Raw genomic sequence first — 15969 nt, 5'->3', positions numbered from 1 at the left:
CCTTATTTCAAGATCAGGTGCCCTAAGTATCAAAACTGGGTTTGAACAAACTGTAGTTTTTCTTTGTTTTGTTTTGTTTTGTTTTTTAAGATTTTATTTATTTATTGGACAGAGAGAGACACAGCAAGAGAGAGAACACCAGCAGGGTGAGTGGGAGAGGGAGAAGCAGGCTTCCCGCCAAGCAGGGAGCCCGACGTGGGGCTCAGTGCAGGGCTCGATCCCAGGACGGATCATGACCTGAGCCAAAGGCAGACGTTTAACGACTGAGGCACCCAGGTGCCCCTGTAGTTTTTCTTTGAAGACTATGTCCCTTTAAGACCAAAAGTTTAAACAGGTAGATGCTGTCTTCCTGTGAAGAGGTTTGAGAAAGGCAGCAGAGAAGCAATCATCTGTGTATTGTAACAAAGTAGAACGTACAGAAAACTTTATATCATCCAATTTTAAGGTTTGTGAAAAGTAAGGACTCTCTTTGTAACCCTGGAACATTACTATCCAGGTGTATTGCCATTCTTCCCAAGTGAAAGCAAAAGTATCTTTGTCAACTAGAATACTAAACAGTGCACTGCTAAAATCAATTACAGTAAAAAGTTTGCTTTCAGTGGAAATAGGTATCAGTAGTATGTGAGGGTTAGAAACAATAGGGTGCTGAGGGATAACAGTGTTACTTATTGCTCAGAGTTCTTGGACAGACCTCTATTCTGGGACATTGGGTTTTCTCACAGGGAAAATAAGGGTGTTGCAGGGACTAGTGCAAGGGATAATAAGGCACTGAGTCTTGTAATCTTATATGATGGGCTTGATGCCTTGAAAAACTCTTTATAGGGTATTGATTAGTTCTGGGAAGACTTTTTGAGAGATCTGTTTTCTTTTTTTTTTTTTAATGATTTTTTATTATATTATGTTAGTCACCATACAGTACATCCCCGGATTCCGATGTAAAGTTCGATGCTCCATTAGTTGCGTATAACACCCAGTGCACCATGCAATATGTGCCCTCCTTACCACCCATCACCAGTCTATCCCATTCCCCCACCCCCTCCCCTCTGAAGTCCTCAGTGAGAGATCTGTTTTCTTGATAGGTGCACTGTAGATTCTATCAAGACCAGTTGAAGATTTTGCCTGTAAAGAGGACGGTAGCTGGTCCAATAGGGACAACTGATCATTGTTCCCAGACTCAGCTATAGTGCCATCAGAGATGGAGCAAATAAAAGATATCAAAGGGTCATTTAATTTGCCTAGTTGGCTATTTTGGTTACTACTATCAAATTTCAGACTTATTTCCCCCTTTGGAAGAAAGAAATTCCAGCGTAATATTTTTCTAAGAAATCTCAGCCCAATAAATGAATAGGGGCAGAGTAACTAAGGAGAAAAGGGTCTGTAGCTCTAAAGCACCTAAACGAAAGGGAATAGGTCCGGAGTCAAGAACCTGTTGAGGTTTATTAAAGTTCCCCCCATTTGAATCGTTTTAGTATCTTGAGGCAGGGGCTGCTTTATAGCAGTGGGGTTAAGCATTGAGAGTGTAGCTCCAGTGTCAATAGGGATGGAGAGATTAATTCACAATCTGGAAAGTGGTTTCTCCAAGCTGATTAAGAGGAAAGATTGGGAAGAGCCCCTATAGTTCCTTGGAGCCCCATTGAGAATTAAAAGGACATTGGAAAATCTGGTTTAAAGGGCTGAAGGCACCTTAAGCACTTAAGTTTGTAACAGTCTTTTTTCCAGTGTCCTGGCCCTTTGCAATAATAGTAGAAACTAGTGGGGAGAGGGGTTGTTTGTTTTGTTTAGGGGCTTTCATGTGCTGGAGTTGAAAATTGAGAATTTTAGACGTCTTCGTTTTAAATTATTCATCTAGGGTGTGGGTGAGCTGGTTTGCCAGGTTAACTAAATCTGGAGGGGACATGCTTTCCCATTCTAATCTCGTCCCTTTAAAAGAGAAAGATTCTAGTTTAGTCCATTCATAAACATAGAGTTAAATGCTACCTAAGTGGATTCGCCATCTAAAGGGTGACCAAGGTATTTAACCTTACCAACCTGTTTTCTCAGATTTCTATTAGTTAGTCCTCTGCTTGTGTGAGGACCTGGCCAAACGTTAGATGAAACTAGCCCAGTGAAGACATCCTAAAAGGAATTTAAAGAAACAGACACCAATCTTTGGCAAGATGCTAGAACAATTTCCGGAAATCTCCACCAAGCAATTATAGTAGCTTTTCCTAAGCCTGCTAATTGAAATTCAGGCTTGTACACAAAAGCCTGACAAACATGTACATAACTATTACACTTAACACCAAACTGTCTTTTAAGAAAATTCTGGTCTTCTAGATGTTGAGCTCGTCATCAAACCCATTGGTGTCCTCAGTCACTTTAGGAAACTTTACAGCTTGTAATTTGGCCTTAGTCCATAGAGCGTAAGAAATTTGAGGTTTATTAGGATCCTCAGAAGACTTAGCTTTAAAGGGGCAGGTTTTAATAGGTTCAGGAGAGTAGGGGAAAGATTTGGAGGAAAGGGGAAGTTTGGTGAAAGGATTAGCATGGGGGACAAATGGGGAGGTGGTGATGGTGCCAAGAAAAATGGCACCAGAGGTGGAGCCTGAGCACAGGACATCTGCCACACATCCTAATACAAAGAAGATGGGGAAGGCAGAAAAGAGGCTTCAGAAGCTCTGATTTCTTTCTTTCTTTGTTTACTTCAGTTAGTCTAGAAATTGTATTTTGCAGAGAGGCAATTTTAGATTCCCAATAACTTTCGGAAGCTTCAAAATACTAATCAAAATAGACATCCCATTCAGTTTTGACAATTTTAGAGCTGTGGCTGTCCAATTCAGTTTTGAGAAAAGTTAAGTTTGGAGAGAAAGTTTCCCATAATGGCCACTGAAGTTCTAAATTACTTTTGGTAAGTCATTTCATTTAAGGAAGGACCGCAGGTTTTAAACATAAAACTAGCTGGGGTCCCTGATATGAGGGGGAGTGGTGGAGTACCCTCAAATCATTTTAATGACTGAGATCCCATTTCTTAAAATATTTTTTTCTAGAGCAAAAAAGAAAAATGCCTAAACAGCACAGTTTCAGCAGGAACAGCCTGGTTCCAAAATAGTAACTTTAAGTGGAGTAAAGACCCTAATGAAAAGGTAGGGAATATCAGACTAGATTTAAAGTCTACACATAGATTTTACATATATATACATTTTAAGTTGTATTTTTATATATACTTTTATAATTTATATACAACTTACATATGTAATATATATATTTAACATATATATATTTAACATATATATATATATATATCCCAACTCATTTAATCCTCATAACACTGATACTACCTAACCTGATACCAAAATATGGTAAAAGAATTATTAAAATATTGCTGACCAATGTATTTCATGAACATGGAATCAAAAATCCTTAACAAAAGATTTGCAAATCTAGGGGTGCCTGGGTAGCTCAGTCAGTTAAGCGTCTGCCTTCTGCTCAGGTCATTATCCCAGCATCCTGGGATTGAGCCCCACGTCAGGCTCCCTGCTCAGCAGGGAGTCTTCTTCTCCCTCCTCCTGCTCTGGCATTCTTGCACACGTACTCTCTCTCTCTCCCTCTCGAATAAATAAATAAAAATCTTTAAAGAAAAAAAAGATTAGCAAATCTAATTCAACATGTAAAAGGGACAATACATTATGTCCAAGTGGGGCTTATCTCAAGAATGCAAATTGTTCTGTTATTTTAAAATCAATATCTTTCAAAAAGAGAATAAAGGAGATCATATTAATAGTTGTACAAAGAGCACACTCATTCGTGATAAAATAAAAACTCAGCACACTAGAAGTAGAAAGGGAACTTATTCCTATGAAAAACCTACACATACAATACTTAGCACTGAACACTTATTCTAAGATTAGGAATAAGGCAAGATGTGTCCTCCCACTACTTCTATCTAACAAAGCCCTAGAAAGGAAGGAAATGTGTAAATGTTGGAAAGGAGAAAGTAAAATTGATGATTTGCTGGTGATTTTGTCATGAACATGGAAAATCCTAAGGAATTTATAAAACAGTTATTAGAGCTATTTAGCAGAGATGCAGATCACACAGTCAATATACAAAAATCAATTCTATTTCGACATTTTAGCAAGAAACACCTGGAAATGAAGCTTAAGTTTTTCCATATACAATCACATTTTAAAACTACATAAAAGAAGTTTAACTAGAAGACACTTAAGATTTCTACATTGACGATTACAACATGTTGTTTAGAGAAAATAAAGATCTAAATAGGGGCATGTTTATGGATGTAAAGTCTCGATAATGTTAAATTGTTAGTTCTCCCCAGTTGATCTTTAGATTCAATGCATTTCCTGTCAATCCCTGTGAACGTTTTATAGGAATAGAAAAACTGATTTCAAAATTTTTATGAAAAAACAAAGGACTTATGAGAAAATAATCTTGAAAAAGAAGAATGAAGTTGGAGTTCATGTACTAACTAACTTCTTATAAAGTGGTTCTGAATTCAATGTGTTTTGGGCATAAGGACAAATAGATAAAATGGAAGAGAATCCAAAGTCCAGAAATGGACCCACAAAGGTGCCAAAGCAATTGAGTGGGGAGAGAAACATCCAAATGATTTTGGGATACCATACAGAAGAATAAATGAAACAACTTCAACTTCTACCTTATACCATATACAAAAATTGATTTGAAATATAGCATAGTCCTATATGTAAAAGGTAAAGTTTCTGAAGGAAGTATATGAGATGGGGTAGGTAAAATTTCAGGCAAGATACAAAAAACAATAACCATAAAAGAAAAAAATTATAGGTTAGACTTCATCTAAATTTTGAACTTCTGCTCATCAAAGGACACAGTTAAGAAAATGAATTGTCAAAAGCTGGAGGTATTACAATTCCAGATTTCAAGTTATGTTACAAGGCTGTTGTAATCAAAACAGTATGGAACTGACACAAAAATAGACACATAGAACAATGGAACAAGATAGAAAGCCCAGAAACAAACCCATGATTATGTGGTCAATTAATCTTTGACTAAGGAGGCAAGAATATGCAATGGGAAAAAGAGTGTCTTCAACAAACAGTGTTGGGAAAGCTGGACAGCTACATGCAAAAGAATGAAACTGGACCACTTTCTTACACCATAGATGAAAATAAACTCAAAATGGATTAAGGACCTAAACATGAAACCTGAAACCATAAAAATCCTAGAAGAGAGCACAGGCAATTTCTCTGCAATTGGTGGTAGCAACATTTTTCTAGACCTGTCTCCTGAGACAAGGAGAACAAAAGCAAAAATAAATTATTGGGACTACATCAAAATTAAAAGATTCTGCACAACAAAGGAAACAGTCAACAAAACTAAAAGACAGCCTACTGAATGGGAGAAGAGATTTGCAAATGACATATCCAATAAAGGGTTAGTACCCAAAATGTATAAAAATTTATACAATACAATACCAAAAAAAACCCCCAAATAATCCAATTTAAAAATGGTCAGAAGACATGAACAGACATTTCTCCAAAGAAGACATGCAGATGACCAACAGACACATGAAAAGCTGCTTGACATCACTCATTATCAAGGAAATGAAATAAAAACTACAATGAAACACCATCTCACACCTATCAATATGGCTAAAATAAAAAATGCAAACAGGTGTTGACGAGGACAGGGAGAAAAAGGAACCCTTGTACATTGTTGGTAGGAATGCAAACTGGTCCAGCCACTCTGGAAAACAGTATGTGGGTTCCTCAAAAAATTAAAAATAGGATACCCTATGATCATAGTAATCACACTACTAGGCATTTACCCAAACAAAAACACTAATTCAAAAGGATATATGCACCCCTGTGTTTGTTGTTTTATGCAGCATTATTTACAATAGCCAAATAGACATACACACACACACGGAATATTATTCAGCCATAAAAGAGAATGAAATCTTGCCATTTGCAACAACATGGATGGAGCTAGAGAGTATAATGCTAAGAGAAATAAGTCAGAGAAAAACAAATACCATATGATTTCACTCATATGTGGAATTCAAGAAACAAAGGGGAAAAAAGGGAGCGAGCCAAACTAAAAAACAGACTCTTAACTATAGAGAGCAAACTGATAGTTTCCAGAGGGGACGTGGGTGGAGACATGGGTGAAATAGGTGAAAGGGATTAAAAGTACACTCATCTTCATGAGCACTGAGTAACGTATGGAATTGTTGAATCACTATATTGTACACCTGAAACTAATATAACACTATGTTAACTGGAATTAAAGTAAAAATAAAAAATTTTTTAAATGAACTGTCAGGGCACCTGGCCGTCTTAGTCAGTAGAGCATGTGACTCTCTAATCTCAGGGTTGTGTGTTTGAGCCCCACATTGAGTATAGAGATTACTTTTTAAAAAAATTGTTTCAAAAAATGAATTGTCAAGCCACTGAGCAGGAGAAAATATTTATAAGACATATTTTAAACAATTTAGAATATATAAAGAAGTCTTATAACTCAACAGTAAAACAGTAACCTTAGGAAACAGTAAAACTTATTAAAATAATAGTTCAAAAACTGAACTAATACTTTAAAAAAAAGTTACATAAATGGCAAGGAAGCATTTTGTTAGTCATCAGGGAAATACAGATTAAAACTATATTGAAATACTGATTAACACCTGGTAGAATTACTGTGTACATTTTACAGTTAACATTATTATGTGAATACTGAATCTTAGTAAATAGATTTGCTTTGCACAGGAGTCTGGGTTAGCACTTCTGAAACTGCTTTCTATGTATTCTAGGCTTGAGCAAATGATAAGTGTTTTGCAGATAATAGGAGCTAAGTTTTCATTGTTGGATAGAGGAATTTAAAATATGTTGGCTTGGCATTGGAGTTATCAATATGAAATCACAGATTTTTTAAATACACATATAAAGATACAGAGATAGAAGTGTATTTTCTGTTCTAGCTCTGTGCATCTTTATATGTACATTTAAAAAATCTGCGTTTTTTTCCTGGCTAGTGATATGTAATACAATAGTCTCTTGTGGTGCTAGTCAGTGGCAGTGAGCCACAGCTCCCAGTCAGCTCCCCCCAGTTGTGAGGGTGAAAAACCGGTATACTTATAACCATTCTGTACCCATATAACCATTCTGTTTTCACTTTTAGTATAGTATTCAGTAAATTACGTGAGATGTTCAGTACCTTATTGTAAAATAGGCTTTGCTTTAGATGATTTTGCCCAACTATAGGTTAATGTAAGTGTTGTGAATGTGTTGTGAGATAGGCTAGGCCTTGCTATATTTTGTAGGTTAGGTGTATTAATTACATTTTCAACTTGAGATATTTTCAACTTGGATGGGTTTATTAGGGCATAACCCACTGTAAGTCAAGAAAGAACTAGAAAAAGAGAGAATGATAAAACAAATAGGACAAAATGTAAACAAGTGATAAGTCTGGGTAAAAGATAAGAACTCTTACTCCTAGAAGTTTTTTTTTTGTCAGTTTAAAATTGAATAAAAATTAAAAGTGACCCCCCAAAACTCATCAAATTGTTTTAAAAAAAAATACCAATGGGTGGATTAAACAGTAAATTAGATACAATTGAAGAAAGAATTAGACAACCGGAAGATAGAGCTGAAGAAATTGCCCACATGCACTACAGAGACAAGAAGTGCTAAGAAATAAGAGTTTAGAGATACAGAAAATGAAACTAGGAAGTCTAAAATTACTTCTAGATGAAGTCTAGAGAAGAAGAATGAAGGAAAGTCAATATTTGGAAAGATTATGGTTTAGATTTTTCCAGAACTGTTAAGACATAGATCCATAGGAGATGCTACCTTAGAGATAAGACCGTTAATATGACATCTTTTGGGAACCTGCATTGAAACTACCTTAAACAGAATTGAAGGATCATAAAAAAATTAAAGGAATTAAATATATTCCTCAATTTGAGAATTTTTAAGTTAAAAATAAATACAATTAATTAAATAAATCATTAATTTATGTAACACTTTCATGCCCATCACTGTCAGGCTTTGGGGATTCAAATATGAACAGATATTGTATTTGCTGGGAGTTTTAATTTTTGTGGGAAAGATAGTTTAACAAGGATGTTTAACCTACCACTTAACAGAGAAGGTGCTAATGATATAAATATCCTAGTTCAGGGAGGAAAGACAAACATATAAATAGACTATTTCAGTGTGATAAGTTTTGTGAGAGGGGCATACACAAGTGCTATAATGCCATAGAGTAGAAAGATCCTTAATGCAATGCGGACTGTGTTAGGGAAAACTTAGAGATGATTGTGCTAGATTCTCAAAGGGAGGGTAGACATCAATGTAAATTTATTAATTTTTATGCTATAAAATATAATACACACAAAAATATGTAAAATATCACCCGTTTCCCATATTTAAAACTTTTGGCCCCTGATAAAACTTTTTGGCCCCTTTTGATAAATTTTAAAAGGATTTAACTTATGTCCTATATATGTGTGTGTGTGTGTGTGTGTGTGTGTGTGTGTGTGTGATATATACATAAGCTTCTCACAGGAGGAAATAGTAATATTAGTGTTCATTTTTGAGGATACTCATTTAAAAATGAAATTATCTNGTGTGTGTGTGTGTGTGTGTGTGTGTGTGTGTGTGTGTGTGTGTGTGATATATACATAAGCTTCTCACAGGAGGAAATAGTAATATTAGTGTTCATTTTTGAGGATACTCATTTAAAAATGAAATTATCTTACGGCATTTCTCATTTTATTTTGCCCAGTGACCATCTCACCTCTATTTATTTATCTTCTGGGGTCAGTATTCCCAAATATATCCCTTTACTTCTGTAAGAATTGTTTAGCTAATTCTCTATTAACTTTTTAATGAGGAAGCTTTTAACACAAAAAAAGATCTGTTGCCCAATAACTGCTTAAGGTTTTGGCCAGTTTTATCATGAAGAATAACAGACGATTGATTATTTATTTAGGTGCTTTCACATGATGACCATATTTCTACATGTAACAGTATTTCTCTCTACTCACCCATACGTGATAGTGAATTATTGTATGACCACCATGAATGTTGAACACAAAAGAGCACTTGAAAGAACACAAAAGGCTTGAATGAAAGGGAGAATATAAAAAGGATAAAAAGAATATAGAAGATTCTTCTCCCTTCTTTTCTCATTCTCATACATAGAATGGAAACTAATCATTTCAGATATCTCAGTTTACACCAAAGGAGTCCTATGGGATGTGAATTTGGTCATTGCCTTTCATCAAAGGATTTCTAAGCATTTCACAAGTAAACTCAGTCCTTTAAATACTCTTGCAATATTGTCATCACCATTATAGTGAGAAGTAAATGGAAGCACTGACATTGTAAGTGATATTTTTATCTTCCATTCAGAAATTCCCTACTAGTTTACAGGCCAGTATTACATCACCATTATAGTGAGAAGTAAATGGAAGCACTGACATTGTAAGTGATATTTTTATCTTCCATTCAGAAATTCCCTACTAGTTTACAGGCCAGTATTACATCACCATTATAGTGAGAAGTAAATGGAAGCACTGACATTGTAAGTGATATTTTTATCTTCCATTCAGAAATTCCCTACTAGTTTACAGGCCAGTATTACATCACCATTATAGTGAGAAGTAAATGGAAGCACTGACATTGTAAGTGATATTTTTATCTTCCATTCAGAAATTCCCTACTAGTTTACAGGCCAGTATTACATCACCATTATAGTGAGAAGTAAATGGAAGCACTGACATTGTAAGTGATATTTTTATCTTCCATTCAGAAATTCCCTACTAGTTTACAGGCCAGTATTACATCACCATTATAGTGAGAAGTAAATGGAAGCACTGACATTGTAAGTGATATTTTTATCTTCCATTCAGAAATTCCCTACTAGTTTACAGGCCAGTATTACTATGAAGCTTAGTGAGTTTATGTGATTTGCCCAAACTTAGGGGAGGAATTTGGCATAGCATCAAGGCCCTCTGAGTCTTACCTGCTTTACCAAGTTTATCTATCTCCCCACACGCACACTCTTACCCTCAGCCCTGCTATTCAAAATTATATTTAATCCAGTGTTTTAAAGAGAAACTCAATGTGGCATTTGGGTGTCTGACTCTTGATTTCTGCTCAGGTCATGATCTTGGGGTCGTGAGATTGAGCTCCACATCAGGCACTGAGCATGGAACCTGCTTGAGATTCTGTCCCCTCTTCTCACTCGCACTCTCTCAAAAAAAAAAAAAAAAAAGGGGCGCCTGGGGGGCACAGCGGTTAAGCGTCTGCCTTAGGCTCAGGGCGTGATCCCGGCGTTATGGGATCGAGCCCCACATCAGGCTCCTCTGCTATGAGCCTGCTTCTTCCTCTCCCACTCCCCCTGCTTGTGTTCCCTCTCTCGCTGGCTGTCTCTATCTCTGTCAAATAAATAAATAAAATCTTAAAAAAAAAAAAATTAAAGAGAAGCTCAAAGCATGTAATTTTGTGCTTTTTGAGGTTTCGTTCCTCATTCTTAAATTAGAAATCAAATGAAAGTTCATTTTTTTGTAGAGTAATTTCTTTTATATTGTCATCAGTGTTAGTAATGTTGTATAATGAAACTTGTTCTGTTCTGATACCATCAGAGAATCCTATTCAGGATACTACCATGTGATAAATAAAATAGGACAAGATAGTCTTAGTACTTACAAACATAGTTAGTTACTTTTTATTCCTCTTGATATGAAATTGCATGTCAAATGTATTTATCTTTCCTAAATTCTCAAGAGCAAAATACTGGTAGCAACCAGAATTTTCATCCCAATGAATCTAAACTTAGTACACCTAAAAATGAAGCACGGGAGTTAAATTATGGACATAGGTGTAAATTTAGGTTAAGTTGGAAGTGGGAAGTAATCTGCAGAGGTAATAAGATTACCAGTAGGAGGGAGGAAATTAGGATACAGTAGATAAGTGCCCATTTAAAAAATTATTTATTTTTTAAAAGATTTTATTTATTTGAGAGAGAGAGATTAAGAGAATGAGTGGGGGGAGGGGCAGAGGGAGAAGTAGACTCCCTGCAGAGCAGGGAGCCCGTCACAGGACTTGATCCCAGGACTCTGGAATCATGACCTGAGCCACCCAGGCGCCGCTAAAGTTTACATTTTAATCATTAGGTGTACAGTTCTATGACATTAAGTACATTCCCCTTGTGCAACTGTCACCATCATCTATCTCTAAAACTTTTTCCATCTTGCAAAACTGAAGCCCTGCCTGGGTGGCTCAGTTGGTTAAGTGTCTGCCTTTGGCTCAGGTCATGATCCCAGGGTCCTGGGATCGAGCCCCAAGTCAGGCTCCCTGCTCTGCTGGGGTGGGGGGAGGGGTCTCCTTCTCCCTCTCCCTGTGCCCCTCCTTCCTGCTTATGTTCTCTCTTCTCTCTCTCGCTCTCAAATAAATCTTTTTAAAATTTTTTTCTATTATAAATTGTAGTAAAACATACATAACAAAGTTTACCTTTTGTTTATGTTTTATTTTTATAAAGCTTACTATTTTTTACAAGATTTTTAAAATTTTTATTAGAGAGTGCTCATGAGCAGGGGGAGGGGCAGAGGGCAAGGGGGAGAGAGAATCTCAAGCAGACTCTGCACTGAGTGCCTAGCCCAACATGGAGCTCGATCATATGACTCTGAGATCATGACCTGAGCCAAAATCAAGAGTTGGATGCTTAACCGACTAAACCACTCAGGCATCCCTAAAGTTTACATTAAATCATTAAGTGTACAGTTCTGTGACATTAAGTACATTCACCTTGTGCAACTATCACCATCATCTATCTCCAAAACTTTTTCCATCTTGCAAAACTGAAATTTTATACCTATCAAGCAGTAACTCCCTATTTACTCTTCCTCTCAGCCCTTGGCAACCACTATTTTCTGTGTTTATGAATTTGACTACTTTAAGTACCTCATGTGAGTGGATCATACAGTATTTGTCCTTTTGATATTGGCTTATTTCACTTAGCATGATATCTTCAAGGTTCATCTGTCTTGTAGCATGTGTCAGAATTTCTTTCCTTTTTATTTTTTTTTTATTTTTTAATTTTTTTTTTAAAGATTTTATTTATTTATTTGACAGAGATAGAGACAGCCAGAGAGAGAGGGAACACAAGCAGGGGGAGTGGGAGAGGAAGAAGCAGGCTCCCAGCGGAGGAGCCTGATGTGGGGCCCTATTCCACAACACCGGGATCACGCCCTGAGCCGAAGGCAGACGCTTAACCGCTGTGCCACCCAGGTGCCCCTCTTTCCTTTTTAAGGCTGATTAATAAACCATTGTATATCTGTATTACATTTTGTTTACTCATTTACCAGTCAATGGGCACTTGCATTGTTTTCACATTTTGGCTATTGGAAATAATGCTGCTATGAACATGGGTGTACAAATACCTGTTTGTGTCTCTGCTTTCAGTTCTTTTGGATATATACCCAGAAGTGGAATTGCTGAATTATATGGCAATTCTACATGTAATTTTTTGAGGAACTGCCAAACTGTTTTTCACAGCAGCTGTACCATTTTACAGTCCCACCAGCAGTGCACGAACATTCCAGTTCTCCATATCCTAGCCAACATTTTCTGTTTTTTCTGTTTTGTTGTGTTTTTTTTTTTTTTTTTGGTAATAGACATCGTAATGGTTGTGAAATGATCTCTCTTTGTGGTTCTGATTTGCATTTTCCTAATATTAGGGATGTTGAACATTTTTTCATGTGTTTATTGGCCAGTAGTACATCTTCTTTGGAGAAATGTCTATTTGAGTCCTTTTTGGCATATCCCATTTTTTTAAAACAAAATAGTAGCCCCTAAAACTGCTTGTAACTTCACAGAACTACCAGAGATATTTCACTTCTAATTGCCAACTAATTCCGGTAACGAGTAAATAGGAAAATACTTATCCCATATATCTAATCAAGTTTTGTCTGTTCTTCCTTTATAATGAATGTTTCAACCATCTCTTCCTCTCTGTTCCTAGTAACATCATCCTCTTCCATGTAACATAATTTCATGCTTCTATTACAGTTGTTTGTGGATAAAAGAGTGGATAAAAAAAGTAAACGCATATAATATGTGCTTAACTTAATAACATGCTTTGGCAGTGGGCCTAGTTCTAATACGTTGTCATAAAATCCTCTAGTAGGTTTCCTGTTCTTTACCTCTTCCTTAACTCCTCCCCCTCAATTCAACAAAGATTTGTTGTGCACAGGACCTGAGATCTGAGTTTCTGCCCTTCAAGCTGTGTGACAGTGGGCACATCACACCAGTTCTTCCATATTGGATGAACTAAGTGATTTCTTAGATTTCGCCTAGTCTCATCTATTAAATCTTTTCATGATTCTTGTAAAAATTACTAGATTTTAGTTTACATAACTAAATTATCTGAAAACCATATCACCTACAATAATTCATGTTTTTAGATTCTCACTAAACTGTTAAAGTGGGAAATAACAGTCTAACCCAGCTCATTTTCTTGTTTACTTTTATATATTTCCTTGAGCTTCTTAGATCAACCCTAGGACCTAAACCCGAAATCTTTTAAATCCAAACATTTAGTTACTTTCTCTAAGAATTTATCATCAATAAGTAATATTTTGAACAATTAATATCAAGGTGGGATTTGTTTCCTTCTAATAGGTAGTATTACATCTTAGCATTTAAAAACAGGATAAAAAGCACTGTGCTGTGTAATTTAGTTTTTGATTTCTACTTTTGAAACTTTATAAAATACCAAAAATATCTCATACACCTGAATAGTGCTATATATTCCAAAACTAAATATATATACTTTTTTTGGATCATCTGCCATTTTTATTTGTTCATACCGCTATTCTCTTTTTGCTTCATTGAGAATTCACATTAATTTGATTTCAAGTGGACTTCTAAAAGATACAAGTAATTTTTCAAAGCGATTTAATCTCAAGAAATAATGTTATGTGATAAGCTAATGTAGATATAGCAAAATTAAGTGAGCCCTTTTTTGATAGATTAAGTTTTTGTATTTAATATTTACTACTCCATAATGTTTGTAAATTGTCCATCTCTTCTGTTTTTTCTTGTTCTTGTCACTTGTTTGAAAGTCAGTAGTCAGACAAAAAAAGGGGCGCCTGGGTGGCTCAGTCGTTAAGCATTTGCCTTTGGCTCAGGTCATGATCCCAGGGTCCTGGGATCGAGCCCCACATCTGGCTCCCTGCTTGGCGGGAAGCCTGCTTCTCCCTCTCACACTCCCCTTGCTTGTGTTCCTTCTCTCACTGTCTCTCTCTGTCAAATAAATAAATAAAATCTTTTAAAAAAGAAAAAAGAAAGAAAAAAGTCAATAGTTATTTATCAATAGTCATTTTCTAATATGTATAAAAATTTTTTTGTTTTCTCTACTACAACCTTTACAATACAGTCCTCTTTCTTTCTTTTTTTCCTTTATGCTCAAATTCTCTAATATTTTAAATAACGTAATTTCTGTTTCTCAGGGATCAAGAAAGTACTTTTAACACTGCATTTGTCACTGGGAAAACTAGTTTTAATTTATATTGACCTTTTTCTCCTTTGAGCATTTAGTCTGCATTCAATAAAATGTTGACGACTGCTCTTTAGAAGACAGCTGTACGAAATAAAGTATTATAAATATTCAGCTTTCCTTTCTAAGCATTGTCACCAACAGCTGGGCATCCAGTTTAGCAGAACAGATTTTGCACAGAGAGAGCCTGGCATGTTCCTGAATCAGTTTAGTGAGGGAGACAAAAAATAGTTTCTTATGGATTGGGGACTTATAAAGACATAGAGCATCTGTTCCTCAGTTAAGTCATAGTCTGGTAGCACTGAATCATGTTTAAAGGTAGAATAATGTACAAAACTTTTTTCACCTTGTTCATACCTTTATTTTAATACCTAGTGCATTATTTCTGCAAATAATATACTTTCAACAACTCCATTAAGGGTGGGTAAATTATTTTTCCTTATGCTTAATTTTTCATTAGTGATATTTTAAAACACAAATATATTAATTTTTATTAAGATTATTTCATATGACTTTAATGCTTGAATTGTACAATAGTGCATGTATATGAAACCATATATAAAAATCCATTTGAATAATTATTCCATATTGAAATATGCTACTAAAAAATCCAGTTTCATCATCATGAAAATTGCTTTGCTTTCTTCATATGGTATTCTGCTTTCATTGGCAAAAGTAACTCAGAGTCTTTGTTTATATTTATTACTCTTAAGTATTTGACTACTTAAAGCATGTAAATTTAAGATCTCTTTAAATATTTTGTTTGCAGTGTTAAGAGATCACTGAAATTGGATCATCTGTTAGAAGCAAACGTAAGTATTTACCTATGAATTTGTAATTGCATAGCAAGTATGTATTTTTAATTTTCTAACAGCAAATTTACCTTAATAAATAGAAAAAATTTCAAAAAACATTGTGATTTAATTGTAATTGGTACACCATTTTCTATATGAAATGTTTTTTATAAATATCATGTATGGAAGTTCCTGACCAGATCGAGGTTTTCATTTAAGAGGCACATTATTTAGAAACCTTAATAAAATAATTCAGTAGAAATGAATTTACTATTTGTGGAAAAAATATTCTGCCACTTAAATGCACAAGAAACAATATGGAACAACGGCAGTGCTTTCATCTGTATTCTATAATCTGCTAAATTGAAATAAAAACATTAACAGCATTTTTATATCAAAAATGTAATTACCTCCCTCAGCTATGCTGGCATAATTAAACAATAAAATACTAACACTGTAATAAATTTCACCATGGTTGCCACAATAAAAATAAAAATGTACTATTGCTATTACTTTTTGTAAGTCTAGTCATAGTACCTTCCCAGTGTCAGCATATCATGACATATGTTGGTTTATTATCTTTTCATACCAACTATGGAGCTAGATACAAATACTAATATTGAGGTACTTATGGCCT

The 15969-nt window shown here is 35.3% G+C and overlaps 1 protein-coding gene across 5 annotated transcripts in view; it reads left to right on the top strand.

The window, feature by feature from the left end:
* Positions 1–15969, top strand: part of ITGB3BP (integrin subunit beta 3 binding protein) — a 64271-nt gene that overhangs the window by 4184 nt on the left and 44118 nt on the right. For all 5 annotated transcript variants that reach the window (XM_034653613.1, XM_034653612.1, XM_034653611.1 and 2 more), the window contains exon 2: positions 15308–15350. In XM_034653613.1, coding sequence (XP_034509504.1) covers positions 15308–15350 — 43 coding nt within the window. The remainder of the gene's footprint in view (positions 1–15307; positions 15351–15969) is intronic.

This window comes from Ailuropoda melanoleuca, chromosome 2, assembly GCF_002007445.2.
Source record: "Ailuropoda melanoleuca isolate Jingjing chromosome 2, ASM200744v2, whole genome shotgun sequence".
NCBI lineage: Eukaryota > Metazoa > Chordata > Mammalia > Carnivora > Ursidae > Ailuropoda > Ailuropoda melanoleuca.
Note: the sequence above shows the minus strand (reverse complement) of the source record. Positions and strands in the feature narration are given on the sequence as shown.